Raw genomic sequence first — 23,937 nt, 5'->3', positions numbered from 1 at the left:
AATAGTGCCCGTAATAAAGAATCAACCCTGTGACAAAGATTTTCATTTAAAGAATTGATTCCTGCTACAATATGTCTCATGGGTGGCAGCAATGGGTTCATATTTAATTTGGGAAGTGAATGAAAGATATGATCAGTAGGGTCCTGTACACACAGATACTCCTGTTATTTTTTGGTAATGATCCCTAGATTGAAGAAGCACTGTTAGAACAGCGCCAGCACCCCTGCATGAGCCCCCTTCCTCATCCCAGCAGGGACACTCGGTGTGTTCACTTACCCGCCCGCGCTCCTGCGGCGTCTGTTTAATCCCAACAGGACCTGCGCATGGCACGCAGGTCTCCTGGGAGTGTATTTAAGGTGTGCGCACTTCTGTAAAACGTTCCCATCCAATAGCTTGGACATGCCTGTTATTTAGTGCACCTTCCCCTATTGGGAGGTGCCTTAGCAACTTTAGTTATAAGCGTGTTTCCTGCTACCTAATTATAAGGTCTTTGTACCTGTGCTCCCTGAACCTGATGCTGTCCGCCCTGTCTGAACTTGATTCTGTTCGTCCTGCTGTAACCCATTCCCGAGTCCATCCTGACGCTACCCATTCCTGTGCCTGCTGCACCTTGACCACACCTGTACCGCTATCCTCAACTGTCCTGTATGAACCTGCACCTGTGTTCCTGCACCCGAGTCTGCCCTGTGTTCCTGAACCTATCCTGTCCTTTCCTGGTCCAAAACCTGTTCTGCCTACCGGCCATGCAGTCCTGTTCCTGAACCAGTCGCACGTTCTCCTGTTATCCAGTTCCCGGCCGGTCCTGCCTTCCTGCCCCTTTGGGAGTCGGCTGCTGCTTCTTTAGAGTCTTTTAAGAGTAGCACCTGGCGTCCACCTGGGTTAAAGTCTAACCACACAATCAGGGGCTCTAGTGAAGAACCAGGTGGTCGCTTAGTTACGCCCCTTCAGGCTCTCTCCGAATCGCGGCACAGTGGTTCCACAACCTCGTGTGTAACAAGCACTCCTATGTATATTGTATTTTTTTTTATTAAATGTGTATGTATGTGGATGTAATGTACTGTGAGTCTATTAATATACTCACCTACCACAAAAGATTTATTAAATGATAAACATATAGACTTAAAGAGGTGGTCCATTCTAATATATTAATTTGCCCATTAATTTAAACCTTGTACCTCTATTTGCCATATGTGCCTGTGAGTGGCGCTATCGCTGCTCGCTCGGTCCGCATCACGTGACCCCGGCTGCAACCCCGGCCAATGAAAGCAGAGGAGAGAGGGAAAGTGCGCTCTGGATACTGGGCTGTTATGTGTTTTATATAAATCTGCATTTTATCCTTATGGCCGGTTTGTGCCTCGTTTTTTTTTTTTTGAGGTTTTACCTCAAGGCCCTCCCAGGGGATTGGGGAGGGCTGTCCATAGGGGAACCAGTTGAAGGCATAGGGATACATTTAGCAGCAGTTAAGGTAAGGTAAAGTTAAAAAGCTTGGGAATACCCTCATATTTGGAAGGGTTATATCAGATAAAAAGGGGAAGCACTTCCTGCTTGAGGAGTGAAGTTAGGAAGTCTCAGACAGTTACAGGTGTGACAGGTCCATGTTCAGTGGATGCAGTGAAGGGTCCTGTCAGTTACAAGTATCGAAAACAATGCGAGGAGACATCCAAAATTTTGCGCAGATCCCGGGGCTGTCTTGGGCCTAGGGCCCAGAAGAGACATTGGATTCCATGGTTTTGTCTCTCCTGACAGGAAGAGGCTAGCCAGGACACAGCGAAAGATGGTGGGCCTCAGGAAAGTTGGGCACTGGGCGAAGTGAACATCAACCAGAGGGGACTCTCCAGATACCACATGTATCCAAATTGCACAGTATAGCTGTACCTGTTAAACAGGGCCTAAAGTCTCCTGTTATATGTGCTGTTGTATCCGGTCCTAAAGACGAGGAGTTTATAAGGTCTCCCAAAAAGGAAGTGAGTACAGAACGAATCCCACAGCACAGCACATACCTGTAAGATTCCTATTTAGAAGAGAGGGTTTTAGGTCAAAGAGAACTCCGTTCCGGCCCACAGCACCAAGCCCTGCAACCCCGCCCCTTCACCCTTCACCCTTCACAACGCAGGATAGTCCGGATGGTGGATAATCAGCCCCAATTCAAGCTATCCTGCAGGCTCAGGGTGCATCAGTGTCAGCGCAAACTATCCGTCCACATTTAAATTAAATGAGACACTATGGCCTGAGACCCAGGAGGACCCCACTGCTGACACAGAAACATAAAAAAGCTTGATGCTTTTCTGGGAAAGTGTTGGTTGTACAGATGAGAGCAAGATAGAGCTTTTTGGTAAAGCACATCATTCTACTGCTTACCAAAAACGAAATGAGGCCTACAAAGAAAAGAACAAAGTACCAACAGTCAAATAAGGTGGAGGTTCAAAGATGTTTTGGGGTTGTTTTGCTGCCTCTGGCACTGGATGTCTTGACTATTTGCAATGCATCATGAAATCTGAAGATTACCAAAGGATTTTGGGTCGCAATGTAGTGGCCAGTATCAAAGCTGGGTTTGAATCCTAGGTCGTGGGTCTGCCAGCAGGACAATGACTCCAAACATACTTCAAGAAGCACCCAGAAATGGATAGAAACAAAGAGTTGAAGAGTTCTGAAGTGGCCAGCAATGAGTCCGGATCTAAATCCCATTGAACACTTGTGGAGAGAACTTAACATTGCTGTTCGGAGAAGGTGCCTTCAAATATGAGAGACCTGGAGCAGTTTGCATTAGACGAGAGGTCCAAAATTCCAATTGAGAGGTGAAAGAAACTTGTTGATGGTTATACAGTGACTTGCAAAAGTATTCACCCCCTTGGCATTTTTGTGTTTTGCCACCTAACAACCTGGAATATCACTGTTTTTTCCAGGCTTTGCATTAGTTGATGTAAAGAACATGCCTACAACTGTGACCATTGAACATTTTGTTTTCTTTTTATTGTGAAGCAAACAACAAATAGGACAAAATAATTGAAAACTTCAGTGTGCATAACTATTTACCCCCCTACAGTCAGTACTTTGTACTGCCTTTTTTGCCACTATTACAGCTACAAGTTGCTTTGGATAATTCTCGGAGGTTTCCACATTTTGCCACTGGGATTGTGGCCCGTTCCTCAAGGCAAAACTGCTCCAGCTCCTTCAAGTTAGATGGTTTCCTCTGGTGAACAGCAATCTTCAAGTCTGACCACAGATTCTCAACTGGATTACAGTCTGGGCTTTGACTAGGCCACTCCAAAACATTTCCACGTTTCCCCTTAAACCACTCGAGTGTTGCTTTAGCAGCATGCTTTGGATCATTGTCTTATTGGAAGGTGAACCTCTGTCCCAGTCTCAAATAACCGACAGACAAACAGCTTTTGCTGAAGAATATCCATTTATTTCGCACCATCCATGTTCCCCTTGACTTGGACCATTTTCCTTGTCCCTGCTGCTGAAAAACATCCCCACAGCATGATGCTGCCACCACCATGTTTCACTGTGGGGATGGTGTTCTTGGGGTGATGAGCTGTGTTGGCTTGCCGCCAAATACAGAGTTTACCTTCATGGCAAAAAGTTAAATTTAGGTCTCATCTGACCACAGCATCTTCCTCCATTTATTTGGGGATTCTTCCACATGTCTTTTGTCAAAATCAAAACGAGCCTTACAATTTTTGTGTGTAAGTAAAGGCTTTTTTCTGCCCGCTGTTTCATAAAGGCCACCTCTATGGAGTGTACGGCTTATTGTGGTCGTATGGACGGATACTCCAGTCTGTGCTTGGGAACTCTGCAGCTCCTTCAGGTTTAACTTTGGTCTCTGTGCTGCCGCTATGATAAATGCCCTCCTTTCCTGGGCTGAGAGTTTTGTTGGGCGCCATCTCTTGGCAGGTTTGTTGTGGTACCATGTTCTTTCGTTTTGATGATAATGGATTTGATGGTGCTCTGGGGGATCATCACAGACTGGGATATTTTTTTATAATCCAACCCTGACTTGTACTTTTCAACAACTCTGTCCCTGACTTGTTTGGTGATCTCCTTGGTCTTTATGGTGTTGTTTGGAGATCTCCTTGGTCTTCATGGTGTTGTTTGGTCAGTGGTGCCTCTTGCTTAATGGTGTTGCAGCCTCTGTGGCCTTTCAGAATAGGTAAAGTGTATATAGTGACAGACATGTGACACTTTGATTGGACACAGGGGGACGTCCTGTCACTAAGCATGTGACTTATGAAGGAAATTGCTTGCACCACAAATTTTTAGGGGCTTCATAGGCAAAGGGGTGAATACATACTGTATGCACATGCCAATTTTTAGTTATTTAATCCCATAAAATTAATTTATGCCTGTATTTTTCTCACTTCACCAACTTAGACTGTTTAGTGCTGATACATCACACACAAATTGGATTACAAAAATATTTAAACACACGTTATATGTAACAAAATAGGTAAAAAGCCAAGAGGGGTGAATACTTTCACAAGCCACTGTAGGAAGCGACTGATTGCAGTTATTTATTCCAATGGGTGTGCAACCAAATATTAAGTTGGTGTCAACGATTTTGTCCAGCCCATTTTTGGGGTTTTGTGTAAAATTATGTCCAATTTGCCTCTTTTTCTCAGTTTTTTTTGTGTTGGTCCAATACACATGAAGGAAATAAACCTATGCATAACAAATCCTGTAATTGCAATAATTTTCTGGGCGAAATACTTCATTTTCTGGAACAACTGCAAGGATGCCAACACTTTTACCCATAATGACTGTATGGACCACATTCACATGTTCAGTATTTTACATCAGTATTTATAAGCCAAAATCAGGAGTGGAACAATCAGAGGAAAAATATCTGTAAATGTTTGATATAGACTTTTTTAAATTTTGAGAATAAAAGTTATTTTTGATATGGTACATTTTTTCGATGAGCATATTACTACCAACTAGAACCAGCCTTGATCCTAAATTTTCAGTGTCTGAGTTTTCTCGCAAAAGTAAAGTTGCGCATACACCTTAGATTGCCCTTGGCTTGTATGGTCGACAGCCACACTGTATGGAGAAAAGTATTGGGACAGACATCTTGATCAGTTTTAAGGTTTTTCTTTTAGTCCCATAGTCACACCAACTGTGTGACATCAGGCCCTCTCGCTCACAGTGTATGACATCTGGCCCCATCTTCCCCGGTGGATAGCCTCTGACCCCTCGCCACTAGCGCATAACTCTCATAGGTTATGCCCACCCCCATGCCATCTTTATTTACTAAGGTGACAGATCGGCCGTCGGTGCAGAGCTCCCTGATACCAGCGCCGTCCTGTAATAGGAGCCACCGAGGGAACAAGTCTGTTCATGGCATTTCTTCCCTCCTCAACAATATTGCTCACAGGTGATGGGGAAGATTTAGAAATGGAAGGAACTGCAGCAACTCAGCCACGAAGGGAAGACCCTGTAACATTACAGAGCGGGGGGCCGAGTGCAGAGGAGTAGAGGGCAGAAAAGTAATCAATGCTCTGCTGACTCCATAACTGCAGAGTCCAGTCCTCCTCTGGTATTAACATCAGCACAAACACTGCGCCCCCGTCGGGAGCTTCATGGCCGAGCAACTGCATGCAGCCGTACATCACCAAGCACAATGCCGAGCGTCGGATGGAGTGGTGTAAAGCCAACACTGGACTCTGGAGGAAACATGTTCTGTGCAGTGATTGATCGCAATTTTCTAACTGGCGTCTGATGGACGAGTCTGGCGAAGGAGAATGTTACCCGGCTGTCCACATTGTGCCTGCTGTACAGTTAGGTGGAGGAGGGATAATACTATGGGCTTGAATTTCAGGGGTCGGCTTCGGCAGCTTAGTTCCAGCTAAGGAAAAACTTTTCTGTTCCCCATGACTGTGCCCAATACACGAGGTCCATAAAGACATTGTTCGAGGGAGTTTGGCGGGAAAAATAGGATCCACTCAGAGCCCCGAGCTCAACCCATCCAACACCTTTGGGATGAAGTATTACGGAGATTGTGAGCCTGGCCTCTCCCCAACATCAGGGTCTGACCTCACAAATGCTCTTCTGGATGAAGGGGCAAAAATTCCCAAAGACACCTCCAAAATCTTGGAAAAAGTCTTCCGAGAAGAGAGGAAGATGTGTTAACTGCAGAACGGGCGATTCAATATTAATGTCTATGCATTTGTAATTGAGGTTTATAAAAGCTCCTGTACGTAGAATTTAGAGGGGGCACATACTTTTATCCATACATTGTATGTCTCTTGACTACCCTCCTACACATGAATGTTCGGTTCATCAATGCCTGGTCCTTCTTACATCATCTGTCGGCGGAATAGGGGGAGCCGCAGACCACCAATATACTTCAGATCATTGTCCGATCCTGCGTAACTTTAATGTAAAGTATTTTGAATCCTTTAATTGTACGAACGTAGAAAACTTTAGTTTTGGCTGTGACTTCTCCAATGTTTGGATAATTTGCTGAGTTATCTCTCTGGAAAGTTTGTCCAAATATAAAAAAATTTCCCTGTGACTTACAGCAGAAGCGTCATACCGAGAATTGTTTTTAATTGTTGTCATAATCTTAATAATATTTATCCAGATTCTTATTTTTATTCTTTTCCATCACACGCAAATAGTTTTATTGCCTTTTTGCTTATTTTTGGCCAAAAAAAATTTTTTATTTTTTTTGCCTTTTGTTTTTAGATTGTTTTGCAAAAATGGCATCGTCAGGTTTTCTACAAGAGGGTTTTGATGACGAGTTTAAGGTACATAAACTCTTTAACATTGAAATCGCAACACCAAGAAAGAAAGGTCATGGAATGATGGAAATCACAGGATGGATAGAAATGTTACTGATCTGCAAATGATGGAAAAAATGGAAATATTTTCAAAACATCTCGATTTATTCAGTATGGAGTATGGGCCACGTGCAGAATTCTCCGCACTTACACATCTCGGCTGCTATCAGTGAGGATATTAATGGTCGTCTGAGGAATGTTCTGCCACACTGAATGCATTTGGGCAAATCATAAAGATCCGCGGCTGGCAGCTCCTTGTGCAATTGCCGACCAATGATGTCCCAGATGTGCTCGAGGTGAAACAAGTCTGGAGATGCTGCAGACCATGAAAACGGCTCTAGGGATACTTTGGATAAATGGCCGCACCAATGGTTCTGTAACATCCCTGGCGGTGTGCTTGCATAGTGCACCACCTCCCACTATGCAAGACCGCAATCTTACCTGTCAGTCCAGCAAGCAAACCTTGCTCCAGTTCATGCTGTGTGCATGTCTCTTGTCTGATTGTTTAGGGCGGCGGCCCGGTTACTTCCTGATTCTTATAGCTGCTGTGGGCGCACTCCTAATGCGTCCCCAGCTTCATAGTAAGTACCTTGTGTGTATCTGGTTCTGCTTGTCCCTTTTCCCTTCCTCCGTATCTACCTCCTGTGTTCTAGCCATCTTCCTGTATTTTCCAGTCTGTTCCATGTGAACAGAGTCCTGTCCTCTCTGCCTGCACCTTCAGCACTGTTCGGCTCTGCTTGGTCACCGCGCCAGCGGTTTCCCTCTGCTCTGCCTTGCCCACCGCTCCGGCGGTTCCGCTCTGCTCTGCCTTGTCCACCGCACCTGCGGTTTCGCTCTGCTCTGCCTTGTCCACCGCACCGGCGGTTTCGCTCTGCTCTGCCTTGACCACCGCTCCGGCGGTTCCGCTCTGCTCTGCCTTGACCACCGCTCCGGCGGTTCCTCTCTGCTCTGCCTTGACCACTGCTCCGGCAGTTCCTCTCTGCTCTGCCTTGACCACCGCTCCGGCGGTTCCTCTCTGCTCTGCCTTGACCACTGCTCCAGCCGTTCCGCTCTGCTCTGCCTTGCCCACCGCACCGGCGGTTCCTCTCTGCTCTGCCTTGTCCTCCGGCGGTTTCGCTTTACTCTGCTTGTCTACCGCATCTGCAGCTCTGTTCCTGTCTCCCAGTCTGTACTGGACCCTATCCAGCCTGCGCTCCAACCTGCTAGTACCTCCCTGTCTGCACTCCAGCCGTGCTTGCCAGTATCTCCCTGTCTGCACTCCAGCCGTGCTTGCCAGTATCTCCCTGTCTGCACTCCAGCCGTGCTTGCCAGTACCCACCTGTCTGCATACCAGCCGTGCTTGCCAGTGCCCACCTGTCTGCATACCAGCCGTACTTGCTAGTACCCACCTGTCTGCATACCAGCCGTACTTGCCAGTACCCACCTGTCTGCATACCGGCCATGCTTACCAGTATCCACCTGTCTGCATACCAGCCGTGCCTGCCAATACCCACCTGCCTGTATGCCAGTCTAACCTGCCTGTTCCTGCATTCCCCGGTGTGGGTCAACAACTGTGACCGGGGTCTGACCTGGAGTGGCACCTGGTCCCTCTGCTCGGTTCCTCCTTGGTTCACGGAGTCGACTAAGCCGCCGTGCAACCTTGGTCAGATCGGGTTGATACTTAGTTACGCCCCTCCAGGCACTCCTCGGTTCATGGTACAGTGGGATCACTAATCACGCTCGCACCAGTCAGTCCGGGCGTGAGCGTAACAGGTTCCACCACCAAATCAATATAACGCCGAGCTGTTAGGGTACCTGGAATGAAGACTAGAGGGATCAGACTACCATACACTATGCCACGACATATCATAATCCCAGGAGTAGGACTGGTGTGACGTTCCCTTATGAAGGCCTCTTCATGGCGTTGCCCATGTGGCCTTCAGACCAATCTCCAGCTATCATTGTGTCCAAGACAAAATCAAGAATTATCGCTGATGAGGATAGACCTCCATTCTGACCTCCATTGCTGTCTTTCTCTGCCCCTTGAGCGCTTTTGAAAGTGGTGGTGTGAGGTCAATGGAGCACCTGTAGCCGAACGTCTGGCTCATAGCCCAATGTTGAGCAGATGCCTTCTGATGGTTTTTGTAGACAAGGTGTGATGCCTTAGGCTCGGTATGTGACGTCTGATTTCACTTGCAGTACAAAATAGCTCAGTTATGGAACCAGTGGTGCGGAAATTTCTCCAAAGTGTCCTGGGAGCCATTTTTCAACATGACAATGCCAGAACGTCTTAGAACGTATTGCAGAGTCTGCAGTCCGCACACAGATCATATAGCTGTAGGAGCGGGAATTTGGCTGTCAAGACACAGCTGAACTCCCCATGTGGAAGGCAGAGATAGTTTCTTACCAATTCTGCCTTCCTGATCACTGTATACCAGGCCTGCACAGCATATGGTACATGGGCCGCATGCGGCCCGCCAAATGGTTCGCTGCGGCCGGTGGCGCTGTCCAGGAGATACCGCTCCTTTCTTCCTATATTCAACTGTATTTGTGCCTTACAGATGCGAATACATTTGAACAGTGTGGTGCCGGGACTGAAGCAGAGCAGAGATAGTTAACCCCCGCCCCGACGTGCATCAGCATGATGAGATCAGAATACTCCAGACCTCATCACACTACTGCAGCTGCCGGGCCATAAAGGTGGTGAGAAAGCGGCGGATGATGGTAAGTGCTCTAGGAGGAGCCGAAGGTGAAATGTTTTTCAGGATTACTGGTAAGTTTGAGGTAACATTATGGAGTAATGTAGGCCATTATGGGAGACATTATGGAGCAATAGGGGACATTATGAGGCACAATATGGAGCAATGGGGGACATTATAGGAACATTATGGGGCAATTAGGGGGGATTGTGAAAGGGGGCATAGTATAGTGTAGGTGGGTAGACTTTATGCAGAGAGACAATGTGGGGGAGATATTATGGCAGGGGACATTATGGAAAAGGGCAGTGTGTGTGAGGGAGATATTATGGAGAGGGGCAGTGTGTGGGGGAGGTATTATTGAGAAGGGCAGTGTGTGGATGAGAAATTATGGATAGGGGCAGTTTGTGGGGGAGATAATATCGAGAGGGTCAGTGTGTAGGGGAGATATTATGGAAAGGGGCAGTGTGTGGGGGAGATATTATGGAGAGGGGCAGTGTGTAGGGGAGATATTATGGAGAGGGGCAGTGTGTGGGGGAGATATTATGGAGAGGAGCAGTGTGTAGGGGAGTTATTATGGAGAAGGGAGGTGTGTAATGGAGATATTATAGAGATGGACAGTGTTGGGGAGATAATATGGATAAGGGCTGTGTGGGGGACATTAAGGAGAGGGGCAGTGTGTGGGGGACGTTACAGGGAGGAGTAGTGTGTGGGGCATGTTACAGAGAGGGGCATTGTAGAGGGATATTATGAAGAGGGGCAGTGTGGGGGCAGTGTGGGAGCAGTGTGGGGGGACACTACAGAGAGGGGCAGTGTGAGGGGACATTACAGAGAGGGGCAGTGTGTGGGGGACACTATGGAGATGGGCAGTTTAGGGGGGTTTTGAGCAGGAAGCACAGTGAAGGGGCAATTATTTATTCAGGGGCACAGCATGGGAGATATTTTTATTTATGGGGCAGTACAATGATACTTTTATTTGTAATGGCAACATGTCACGATGTGCTGCTGAAGACAGGGAAGAGGGAAATCTGCAGAGATGAACTCTGGCCATGAAATCTCATCATGGCATCAGGGGAACGACTCCAATCAGAGAAGATTTCAACTATAAGGTAACTGGATGTAAATGTTGTAAGGCAGCGCTAGTCATCATAATGGGGGATACTCGCTGCACCGGGTCAATTAAGGCACATAAACAATGTCCTTCCGATATTTCACAATGCAGTTTATTATTTCGTCATAAACCGCTAATCACACAGTCCATCTTAGTATACGCCCGGCATGTTTACACCCATCACCTCCGGGAGCTTCTCAAGTGGCAGACCGGCATATTACACACATCACACTCGGGAGCCTTTCCAGTGACAGATACGTCCACTTGACTCCCGTTATAGCCCTCGGCTAGGCAACAACATAAATGTCCATATAACGCAGCATTTTACCTTTAGCGGGTTTTGGCTGCTACAGTCCGTTTATTCCGCCACCACTGTGGCTTTGCGGCTTTCCCAGGTGGGGGTCTCTAGCCGTCGTCCCCTCGTAGGCTACTGGTATGTCTTCCACTCTTGACATCCAGCCTGCGCCTTTCAGGATTCTTCACCAAGCCGGCTCTCCCTCAAAGGCCACTGACATCCACGCACAGGATCCAGGCTCCGCCTTTCAGGCTGCCAGGCTTCACTCTCGGCCTCCCTAGGCCTCTCACAAACGGTGTCCCACACACACGGAGCACAGGCCTCACGCCTCACACCGAACACACCTGTCTCAAATTACCAGGGTTTATATATCCTGTGCACACACACACACATACTGACAGGACCTTGCTGATGTCACAGTCATGTGATCAGTCAGCTGTGTGTATAGGTCCTGTGTGCTGTCCCAGTCATGTGTACAGACCTTTACTGTGCATACAGGACCTGTGTGATGTCACAGTCATGTGACCAGTCACCTGAGGGGAAAGGTATATGGTCAGGTAAAACACATCCTAGACCATTACCGTAATGCCAGCAAGTCGCTGCATTACAATGTTTATTTGTAATACTGACTACGTCTCATCAGTACTGTGCTTTATGCATGGTCCGCAGTTTGATGATGGCGTGTAACAACAATTCCCAGGATCTCCTTACCATTGTTAAGGACATACCGGGAATGGTAGGTTCAGGCAATATAATTATATATAGGGCTAACCTAACATTACAATTACTCACAGTACTGATCTTGGTGCTGTATACATGTACTGACGCTGATCCTGGCGCTACAATCATATGCGAACGATGGTTTTAGTACTGCATTTATGTACTGACGGTGGTTCTAGCACTGCATTCATGTACCTACGGTGGTTCTGGCACTGAATTCATGTACTGATGGTGGTTCTGGCGCTGCATTCATGTACTGACGTGGTTCTGGTGCTACATTCATGTGCTGACAGTGGTTCTGATCTTGTACACATGTAGCAATATATAATGTGATCATGGCTATGTTAAAACTTACAAATCCTCAAAAATTAGAGATGTGAGATTATGAGGAGGATTTGGTGTGTTTCTGCTCCAAAAACTCAGTTTAAGTTAGCGTATGTTCATGCTGTTCTTTTTTTTGGAGCAGTTTTTTAGAACTCTTCAAATTTTCCTCAAATACTCAAAACTTGGTTCTGGTGATGTAGTAATGTACTGATGATGGTTCTAGTGATATATTCATGTAAATACCCCTTTAAAAAAAAATTGCAGCCCTTGGGATTGGTTCAGTATGGCAAAGTGGCCCTTGGACCAAAAAGTGTTATGCACCCCTGCTGTGTACACAGCACTGAACAAGCGATCATGTAATTGCCGGGTGTAGGGAGAGAGTAGTAGCTGTGGGGTCTTAGCAGACACAAATCAGATATGCAGTGCAGGGAGGAGGCTGAATTTGCCCTGTAACTGGGGCTCATATATTTCAGATATCAGAAATTAATATATGTGTATTTTATTATTGAAATGCCCCCCAAAAGATTTTAATTACCTTATTTGTTGGGGGGGGGGGGTGTTAAATAAATGAAAAAAATCTACTGCCAGTCTGAGCCACTATTTCTAGCCTGATAAAAATGAAAACATATATTCAATATATAAAAATGATTTTTATGGAAAGGGGAGCATAATTTAAAATGAATTTTAATAGTCCTCTGTGGTGGGTGTTAAAAAACTGTGAAAAATACATGTTTTTCCCTTTTTTATCTTTACATTTACCCCCAATATTAGCACAAAAAAACCCCTAATATAAAAATTAGGCCGAGCGTATCATGGAAAAAAGACACAAATAAGAGTTGAATGAATGAGAAAAATAGCTGCATGAGGGGAAAAAAAAGACTATAATGTGCTGGGTCAAGAATGGCGGAAAATAGCCTAGTCTTAAACTGGTTAATATCTTACCTGAGCTACATCCAAGAGGTAAATCTGCAGGAAAAACGCTGCTGCACTCCCTGCTACCTGGTTGGGGGCTCCGCCTATGGCATAAGAAACCTTCCTGAAGATGGAGAGTTTGTAGTGCTTGACCTGGAAGTTAAAAAAGTAAAAATAGAAGAAAAGATATAGGAAAGAGTTCTTTACAGTAAGAGAAGTCAAATGGCGCAAATCCATAAAAGTAGTAATGGATAAAAAATCAGTAGAAGAGGCAGCGTAATCTAGGTACAGATCTGAAGGGCCAAATCAGAGACTATGGGAACAAAAAAAAAGAAGAAAAGAAGAAAAGAATGGCAAAACAATGCTGGAAGTGTAAAGAACCCAATATATTTGATCCACTTTTAGTAGCAATAAAGTTTATGGATTAGTCCAAATAGCAATATTTGATATTCTACCTCCAGCACAGATGATGGAAAGAAAGCGAATAATGGAGCAGTGAGTAATCAATTCCATGGGAAAAATGTTAAAAATTATTGGATTGTTTGTGCAATGAATCGGAAACATAACTATAAACTTTTTTTTATCATGACTGTCTATGGGCAATGTAGGCTAGTTTATACTTATCCAGTGACATTGGTCATACCCTTTCAATGTAAACCTGACAATTTTTTATTTTTTTTTGGAAGGGGCACTAACATATACACAAGCATCTACCCAAAAATAATGAAAAAAATACCCACTGCGGCTATTATGAAGACAGTAATTTAAAGCGTCCTGTGCTCTTTACGTGACAGTAGCATGACCACGCCAGCTCTGGGACCAGGAGGAGCTGTGGGGGTGATGCCGTTATCTGTCTGCCCCATGGAGTCAATTCACAGAAAGAGACGGGAAGATTTCCTCTCGAGGTCAGCGTATGGGAAGGTGCAGAAGACAGATAAGAGGAGGACGCGACATATCTGCTGCCTGCGCTTCCCCGAATATATAGTAATGGTGTTTAGTAAGCAAAGTCACTACATACCCACATGGGGGTCAGCAGCGCGGCCGGTCACATTACCGCTTACTCCATGTGACGTAGCAGCTAGTGCTCCACCAGGCATTAAAAAAATGGAGGCTACTAGGGGTCCAACTTGTAAAATACTTTTTAAACTTCTACAAATGTTAGAAAACTAAAATAAAATAATAACTATAAAGTAATTTTACCGCTGCAGCCAATCAATGGCCTAAGCAGTAATGTGGCATATTAGGGCAGCACGGTGGCTCAGTGGTTAGCACTGCAGCTCTGGGGTCCTAGGTTCAAATCCCACCAAAGACAATATCTGCAAGGAGTTTGTATGTTCTCCCCGTGTTCTCGTGGGTTTCCTCCGGGTTCTCCGGTTTCCTCCCACACTCCAAAGACATACTGATAGGGAATATAGGTTGTGAGTCCCAATGGAGACAGTGCTGATTATATATGTAAAGGGCTGTGGAATTAATGGTACTAAATAATTGAGTAAAATAAATAAATATTACTGCCATCATGGTTCCTAATGCTGAATAGTGATGCCAGTGCTACAGCACAAAACTCCCATAGGGCGACTGTCTGCAGGGGTCACACGCTTGCTGCTTGTAAACTAAGTCCAGTTGGAAGCATCAAGAACTGGATGAGCGAAGAGGTAAGTATTGTTTACTTTTATTGATTTTTTTAACATTTGCAGACTAATTAAAAGAGTTTTAGAAAAGTTAAAAAGTTTTAAAAAGTTGGCTAATCTACCGTATTTAATAAAATATACAAAGGAAAGAATAAAGTTCTATTATTTAGACTTTAGAGTGTATGTTGTAGAAAAAAAAAAGTGTCTATTATTTTTTTTCCTGTGTCAATATTTTCTGTATCACTGAAAACGGTGCAAATAAAAACTGCGTGTCCCTCCATACTGCCCCTCTCCGTAACATTGCCGACACACTCCCCCTCTCCATATTATCTACCCTACCCTGCCCCTCTCCATATCATCTCCCCCACACACTGCCCCTCCCCATATTATCTCCCCCACTGCCCCTCCCCATAATATCCCCCCACACTGCCCCTTTCCATAATATCCCCCCACACTGCCCCTTTCCATAATATCACCCCACACTGCCCCTTTCCATAATATCCCCCCACACTGCCCCTCTCCATAATATCCCCCCACACTGCCCCTTTTCATAATATCCCCCCACACTGCCCCTTTCTATAATATCACCCCACACTGCCCCTTTCCATAATATCCCCCCACATTGCCCCTTTTCATAATATCCCCCCACACTGCCCCTTTCTATAATATCACCCTACACTGCCCCTTTCCATAATATCCCCCCACATTGCCCCTTTTCATAATAACCCCCCACACTGCCCCTTTCCATAATATCCCCCCACATTGCCCCTTTCCATAATATCCCCCACATTTTCCCTTTCCATATTATCCCCCTACACTGCCCCTTTCCATAATATCCCCGCACACTGCCCCTTTCCATATCACCCCACACTGCCCCTTTCCATAATATCCCCCCACACTGCCCCTTTTCATATATCCCCCCACATTGCCCCTTTCCATAATATCCCCCTACATTTCCCATTTCCATAATATCCCCCCACACTGCCCCTTTTCATCATATCCCCCCACATTGCCCCTTTTCATAATATCCCCCCACACTGCCCCTTTCCAAAATATCCCCCCACATTGCCCCTTTCCATAATATCACCCCACACTGCCCCTTTCCAAAATATCCCCCCACATTGCCCCTTTCCATAATATCACCCCACATGGCTGGTCCCCTTGGATTCTAATCAACTCTTGTGAGAGAGTGGAGGGAGTGATGTACAGATCCATAGAAGGTCGTTCTTCGCACCAGTCTTAACCCATTACTTGCCAAATTAGCAATTTTCATTTTTTGGACCTAATTGGACCTAATTAGAAAATCTTAGTTGCTAGAAGCAAAAAATTAGGCGTCCCAAAAAAAGGACATTGGTAGATAATGGGTTAATGAAGGGGGTGCAAGCGTCAGAAACGTAAGACAGAGACCAGCATATATTTCTTTTGTAATTTATGCCACTTTTGTGCTGTAAATTATGATGAATTTGCCAGTCGCCCCCCTCTGGCTGAGTTGCACTCACTTTTCTAAAAAGTTGTTGAAATTTGCATAAAAATGCCAAAAGTCGCTATTTTTTTTCTGCAAAAGTCTGGCGACATGTCAAACAGAATTACTCCAAAACTCTGCCAAAATGTGATGAGTTGGAGCCAATGGACCAAATTCATCAATTGCATTTTTTATTGTTATTATTATTATTATTATTATTAATAATCACTTTCCCTTTTTTTGCCTAGGTATTTATTGCAGGTTTTTTTTATGCCAAATTCTTGAAAATTGCGCCCGATGTTCATGACTTTTAAAATAAAATGCTCTTTTATTTTTGTATTTTACCTTTTGCTTTGTGCCTTTTTAGAGCATAAAGTCACATGTTTCTGCTACAAAATGTCTCACGATTTGTGCAAAAAAAAAAATTCAGGCATTCATAAAATCACTCCAGGTGGGGGGAGTGGGGCATATTTGCACCAAAATTTGGTGATTTTTTTTTAAAAAAAAAGTAGCAATTGACGAATCAGTTGAAAAAAATTCTGGAAACCCCAAATTCTGCCCACAATGGCGAACATAAAAAAAAAAAAAAAAACAGCAACAGGCAAATACAAAAAATGGAGCAAATTAGGAAGAAGAATAAACCATGATGGAAAAAGATTTTTTTTTTTTTTTTAAAGTATATTGGAAACTTGTCATTTTTTTATTAGTCAGAGAATAAAACTAGACTATCCCTTTAAGTGATCAGGTGGATCACTGGGGGTGCACTTCAATTTTTTTTAGGGGCTTCTTGCATCGAAATAAATTAAGTGACCATATATGAAAACATCTAGTCCTACAGAACAAGAGAAGGCTCCTGCAAAAAGTTCTGCAACTTTTACAACTTTTTAACATTTTTATGACCTCTGCTTGCACCTCACTCTTTTACCCAGGTGTGAGGACATAGAGGGAAGATGTGACACTCACCTGTCTCCGGGGCAGCAGCCTCTTGGTGTTGGGGGTCAGTGCACTCAGATCAGGGGCTCTCTCTTCCATGTCAGGAGCGAAGTGAGCAGGACAGGTGCAGTGCGCCCTGCAGCCACCAGACGGCGGGGAGGAGGCGCTTTCTCTAGAAGCTGCTGCTCCTGTGCAGGGCTGTGATGATTGACAGCTGCACACACTGCTGGGATCACAGGAGACATCACATGCAATATATTCTGTATATAACAATCTTATCACTTGCATATAGCTATATAGGAATTATGCCCTTGCTGCTGCATGTGCACACAATATAAACACTTCTGCTGCATTTACACCTTCTGTTGTCTCCTATTCATAATTTACAAGTTTTTTGTTTATTTTTTGGTTTATTTTTTAAAGGATCCCAACCCGGTTTACAATGGCTGCATACTACTAACAAATGCATTTTTTATTCAACTTTATTACTTTTTTAATGGTTTGGGATGGACCAAAACCCATTTTAACATTCATCATATGAGCTAAATATAATTTTAATATATCAGACAGTTACGCACGTAGCGAAACCACATATGTATTTTTTTTTTCTTTTAGATTTTATTTATTTTTCAGAAAAAGGGTGGTGATGCCGTATGATCTTTTATCAATTAAAAAAAAAATTACTACATTTACTTTATTATTTTTTATTAATCATCCTAAGTAATAATAATAACAATAATAATAATAAGTGATTTGAACACACAATCCCATGTATTAGGCCTTCCAATACTGTATTATTGCAGGGTATTGTAAAATTACATAACTCCTATGAAAGAGGGGGAGACAACACGCACCATAGGGTCTTATCTGGTGGAGAAATTTGTCTAGGGGAGAGGTAAAGTACATTGTAGTTCTCCTGATGAAAAAGATGGTTAAACTTCGAAACGCGTTGGGAATAAACCGCATGATCTAATACCTTATCACATCTTCTGGATTTCTTGAATCTGGCACAACAGCGCAGTGTAACATACCTGGCGGCGTCCTTGCATAGTGGTCCATCTCCCACTCTGCAAGAGGGCGCACTTGATTTCCAGTCCAGACTATCACTCTGGCTTTCCTCCATGCTGTCTGCTTTCCTCTGTTTCTTCTGCTTAAGGGCGGCGCCCGATCACTTCCTGCTTCTTGTAGCTGCTGCGGGCACACCCCTTGTGCGTCCTCAGCCTATTGCTGTCTGTCACCTGGTATTTAACCCAGCTCTTTCCTGGAATCCTTGCCTGAGCATTGTGTTCTGTCAGTTGGCTTCTAGTCACTAATGTGCCAGGTCCTGTCTATGTTTCCTGCCTTGCGGTATCAGTTCCCGTGTCTGAACTGTGTCCTGTCTGAACTATCTTCTAGCCTGTTGTCTTCTGCCTATCCTGGAGGCTGTATTTCCAGGCCAGTGTGAACTTGCTCCTAGCCTGTTCTTTCCGCCTTCTAGGGGCCGCATACCTAGACCCGTTCCTGTATCTTGCCTGTTCCTGTCTGAACACGCTCCTAGCCTGTTCGTTCCACCTTCTAGGGGCCGCATACCTAGAACCGCTCCTGTATCTTGCTGCTGTGTCTGTTCTTGTCTGAATACTCTCCTAGCCTGTTACCTGTTTTTCTCTATGTCCGTACCTTCCCTTTTCCTGCAGAATCTGATCCCGTACCTAACTCCTACTCGTTGTCCCTGTACTCCCGTTTGTGAGTTTAGAGTCTACTCACTACTTCATTTCAAGTATCTTGTGTGTACCAGGTTCTGCCTCTCCCTTCCAGTCTGTTCCGTGTGAACAGAGCCCTGTTCCCTCTGCTCTGCCTTGCTCACCGCTCCGGCGGTTCTTGCCTGCACTGCCTTGCTCACCGCTCCTGCGGTTTCCGCTCTGCTCTGTCTTGCTCACTGCTCCTGCGGTTTCCGCTCTGCTCTGACCCTTTGCTCGCTGCTCCGGCAGTCTCGCTCTGCTCTGACCCTTTGCTCGCCGCTCCGGCGGTCTCGCTCTGCTCTGACCCTTTGCTCGCCGCTCCGGCGGTCTCGCTCTGCTCTGACCCTTTGCTCGCCGCTCCGGCGGTCTCGATCTGCTCTGACCCTTTGCTCGCCGCTCCGGCAGTCTCGATCTGCTCTGACCCTTTGCTCGCCGCTCCGGCAGTCTCGATCTGCTCTGACCCTTTGCTCGCCGCTCCGGCACTCTCGATCTGCTCTGACCCTTTGCTCGCCGCTCCGGCAGTCTCGCTCTGCTCTGACCCTTTGCTCGCCGCTCCGGCAGTCTCACTCTGCTCTGACCCTTTGCTCGCCGCTCCGGCAGTCTCGCTCTGCTCTGACCCTTTGCTCGCAGCTCCGGCAGTCTCGCTCTGCTCTGACCCTTTGCTCGCCGCTCCGGCAGTCTCGCTCTGCTCTGACCCTTTGCTCGCCGCTCCAGCAGTCTCGCTCTGCTCTGACCCTTTGCTCGCCGCTCCGGCAGTCTCGCTCTGCTCTGACCCTTTGCTCGCCGCTCCGGCAGTCTCGCTCTGCTCTGACCCTTTGCTCGCTGCTCCGGCAGTCTCGTCCTGCTCCTCTCGCTCACCGCACCAGGCGACCTTGTCCTGCTCTTCTCTAGCTCACCGCTCCAGGCGGTCTCGTCTTGTTCTGCTCTTGCTCGCCGCTCTGGGCGGCCTCACTCTGCTGTGTTTGTCCACCGCATCTGCGGTTCTGTTCCTGTGTCCCAGTCTGTACTGGGTCCTATCCACTCGGTGCTCCAACCTGTCGTACCTGCCAGTACCTCCCTGCCTGCATATGTGGCACCCCAGGGTTCTGGTTACCACAGTAATAGCAATATTACGTCTGTGAGCAGGTGGGAGGTCTCCTGGTCAGGAACCCTAAGCATGCCACACCTCCTGCCCAGTCCTGGGAGGGGAAGAACTTCCCCTATATAAACTGGGGCTGAGGTGGGGTTAGAGAGAAAAAAGAAGAGAAGAAGAGGAGTCCCAGACAGAGACACAGTCTGGTCTGGAGTGGAGCAGATGCAGGGAGAGCAAGATCAGGAGCTCTGTGGGAGCAGTGATAAAAGGGGTCCAGGACTGGAAGCTGTAGAGCTCGTCCTGACTGAAGAGATCTCACCGGACACGGAGTCCGAGGCTGTGGGGACTGTTCCATACCCAGCAGCAGAAACCGTCCGGCAGGGGATTTCAGGTCCTCTGGCCAAGAAACCCGAAGGCACGGTCACACGCAAGGGACCAGCACCGCCGTCGTGGAGCGGAGGCTACCAGAAGGCCCCGAGTCACCGGCCATACGGGTGAGCACCACACGGTACACTCAGGGACGTGGGCTACTTTTACCCGCTTCTAGCAAGGTAGCCAGGAAGAGTACAATTAGTTGGGGAGGCCTACAACTCCGCCTGGCCGGGGGAGATCCTATCTGCTCACGGACTGACCAGGCCCCGATCGCTAGCCAGTACTCCCGGGAGGGTCTACCTTTGCCACCAGTAAAGACCCTGAACTACACCGCACCGTCTCTGAGTGGTTCCTGGTGCCTGCGTGCAATTCTGCTATCCCCATCATCCACGTCTGCTGCCCTGAGGCCATACCCCTCCCGTTGGGGGTTATACTACCCACGCTGCACAACTGTACCACCGGCCTCAGCGGTCTGCCCTGCAGCGGCGGCTTCATAACCGCATTCAACGGGTGGCGTAGTCGAACACTATAACATCTTCTGTTAAATTCCGCCACTTAGTTTGACACCCTGGGCACGGACCGGGTCACCGCCACGAGGACTACTAACTCCGACAGATCCGGCTCCGGGTATTCCCCGCGTGCGCAACGCTACACAACACAGGCCCAGGGGGCGCGTCACATACCAGTCGTGCTTACCAGCATCCGCCAGTCTGCATACCAGCCATGTCTGCCTATACCCAGCAGTCTGTGTGCCAGCCTAACCGGCCTGTTCCTGTATTCCCCTGTGTGGGTCAACAGCCGTGTCCGGGGTCTGTCCTGGAGTAGCACCTGGTCCCTCTGCTCGGTTCCTCCTTGGTGCACTGGCGTCGTATGCCGTCGTGCGACCCTGGTCGGATCGGGTGGATACTTAGTTACGCCCCTCCAGGCATTCACTCTCCGGCACGGTCCAGTGGAATCACTACATATACACACACATGCCACTCAGCCCGGGCGTGTGCATTACACGCAGACTATCACTCCCATTCTCCACCAATTAAAACTCCTATGAAGGGACTCATTCCACCATTTCCAACTTGTTAAATACCTCTGCCACAATTGACAGCAGCATCTAAGGCTACGTTCCCAGGATGAGTTTTTTGGTGAGTTTTTTTACCCCGCATATTTTTTAAAAAAATGCAAGTAACTTATTTTATGTAAAGGGTGCAGAAAATCTGCAACATCAAAAATCACCAAAAACTCATTGTGGGAACGTAACCTAAGAGGTTAAACTTCTATGATCAGAGCAAATAGACTAAGGTGCCAGCTGTATAACGCAGCCGGCACCACGCTGCATGGAGCAGGCTCAGTCATGCAGGACTGGGTCCGAGTGTAAGATGATCCAAAGTTCCTCTAAGGCCACATTCACACGTTCAGTCACATACAGTCGTCATGGCCGAAAATGTTGGCACCCTTGAAATTGTTCTAAAAAATGAAGTATTTCTCCCAGAAAATTATTGCAAAGTACATGTTTTGTTATACGCATGTTTATTTCCATTGTGTGTATTGGAACAACACAAGAAAAAAAAAACACAGAGAAAAAAAGGGCAAATTTGACATAAGTTCACACAAAACCCCAAAAATGGGTCGGAAAAATTGTTGGCACCCTCAGCGTAATATTTGGTTGCACACCCTTTGGAATAAATACCTGCAATCAATCTCTTCCTATAACCATCAGCTTCTTACACCTCTCAGCTGGAATTTTGGACTCTTCTTTTGTAAACTGCTCCAGGTCCCTCATATTTGAAGGCATCTTCTCCCAACAGCAATTTTAGGATCTCTCCACAGGTGCTCAATGGGATTTAGATCCGGACTCATTGCTGCCACTTCAGAACTCTCCAGCTCTTTGTTTCCATCCATTTCTGGCGGCTTCTTGAATTATGTTTGGGGTCATTGTCCTGCTGGAAGACCCATGACCTAGGACACAAACCCAGCTTTCTGACACTGGGCACTACATTGCGACCCAAAATCCTTTGGTAATCTTCAGATTTCGTGATGCCTTCCACACAGTCAAAACATCTTTGAACCTCCACTATATTTGACTGTAGGTCTAAGAGTGGTGGACTGTACTAACGCGTTCCAATCGCGTCATCTATATAGTGTTATGCATCTTTTCTATATCTTGTGTAATGTATTGTGATTCGATAATGTATTTTGCATGAGTAATGTAGAGGTTATACATAAGTGTAACATGTATACTGTGTTATGGTAGTATACAGCATAGGGTAAGATATAGATTAGGATCTAGGACATAAGAGAAAGGCAATAGGCTTAGTATATACTGTTATAGGATAGTAACTGTAGTTAGCTGAAAGTATAGGATAAGATAGTTAATATTTGGGACTAGCCCACAATGGGAGGGGACTAGTGCTAGTGAAAAGCAGGCTGATGGTCAGTCAGATAGGGACGTGCAGTAACCAAGGTCAAGTTCATGTGCAGTGAGCTGCCGGCGGCAGGAAAGATCTATCGTTCATGGCAGTGGGAGGCCTTACTAGAATCCCTTGTGGTCATTCCTGCAATGTCCCGATATCAGGTCTCAGTATGGGTACTAGGAGGAATTCCTTATCCTCTGGCGTACAGGGGACTATGGACGCGGAACCGCGAGAAGTGAAGGTAACGGATCCCGGGTGCACTTCGGGACCGGACAGGAAATCCCAGTGGCAGATAGGAATAGCAAACGTAGGGATAATCCAGAAGGAAAGGATAGTAATGCTGGAAACAGACTGCATGAAGGAAACCTGTGTGCCTGATACTGTGTGTTACAATCTAATGAACTTGAACTAGTCTAGTAAACTGTTGTTGGTTAATACGAATACTGTGTCCCCTGAGTTATGTGCGGCGACTTCAGAAGATGTATGCCTGGAAACCGAGGAGGCCTGTGGCCTACACGTGAGTGTGATGCACCCACACGGGCAGCACATTCATACTGGGACACAATTTTCCTCTAAACTGCTAGGGCGATGTAAAGCAGCAGCTCAGTCATGGCCAACGCTCGCGATCACTTTACATAGGTACTATGTCCTTTCCTTTGGAGGCCTCATTCCATTTTCGGTAAACAGTAGAATGATGTGCTTTACCAAAAAGCTCTATCTTGGTCTCATCGGTCCACAAGATGCTATCACAGAAGGATTACTCAAGTATCTTTTGGCAAACTGCAGTCTAGCTCTTTTATATCTGTGTCTCAGCAGTGTGGTCCTCCTGGGTCTTCTGCCATAGCGTTTCCTTTCATTCAAAGGTTGACGCATAGTTTGCGCTGACACTGATGCACCCTGAGCCTGCAGGACAGCTTGAATTTCTTTGGAACTTGATGCTTATCCACCATCTGGATTATCCTGCTGTCATGTATTTGGATTCAAACCCTTGATCCCGTGTTCTGTGGTCGGCATCTCTTTCCGCTGAGCCACAGCAGATACACCTTTTCTTTGGGTGTTTTAGTTCTGTTAGGTTTGTTTCTGTCGATTTTGGGTTACATGTTTTTTTCATTTACTCTGTTTAATTTCCTGCTGGTGATAGTCCTTGTTGGATTCAATCACTTTGCTATAGCTTAACTTGGTTGCAGTTGTTTCGTGTTTGATTCCTTTATTCTTTAGCGAATTGCTACTCTAGCGATTGTAGGAGCTGCTAAGGACCTTCAGGGTCAAGTGGAGGCGCCATTGCGTTATTTTAGAGTGCCAACCTCTACGGTCAGGCAGGGAATGACCAGGGTCAGAGAAGGGCTTTTCCTAGTCTGAACAGGTACCTGTCAGGTTCAGGTATGTGTCCCCCTGATTAGTACACTACCCGTGTGAATGTGCTCTAGCAGTCGTGACACCTGTGTTGCAACATTTCATCAATTTTTTCTCTGCCATCCACATCCAGGGAGATTAGCTACAGTGCCATGGGTAGTAAATTGCT

The 23,937-nt window shown here is 46.3% G+C and overlaps 1 protein-coding gene across 1 annotated transcript in view; it reads right to left on the bottom strand.

Moving 5' to 3' along the window:
- MFSD2B (MFSD2 lysolipid transporter B, sphingolipid) overlaps positions 1-17,008 on the bottom strand; it is a 76,860-nt gene extending 59,852 nt beyond the window's left edge. The window contains exons 1-2 of the mRNA XM_073674060.1: positions 16,876-17,008; positions 12,853-12,975 (exon numbers count right to left, since the gene is read on the bottom strand). Of these exons, the coding sequence (XP_073530161.1) occupies positions 12,853-12,975; positions 16,876-16,944 (192 nt within the window). The 5' untranslated portion in view covers positions 16,945-17,008. The remainder of the gene's footprint in view (positions 1-12,852; positions 12,976-16,875) is intronic.
- Positions 17,009-23,937: the final 6,929 nt, after the last annotated feature.

The sequence above is a fragment of the Phyllobates terribilis genome, unplaced genomic scaffold, assembly GCF_046119375.1.
Source record: "Phyllobates terribilis strain yellow unplaced genomic scaffold, ASM4611937v1 Scaffold_3__8_contigs__length_932513732, whole genome shotgun sequence".
Classification (NCBI taxonomy): domain Eukaryota; kingdom Metazoa; phylum Chordata; class Amphibia; order Anura; family Dendrobatidae; genus Phyllobates; species Phyllobates terribilis.
This window is presented reverse-complemented; position numbering and strand designations above follow the sequence as displayed.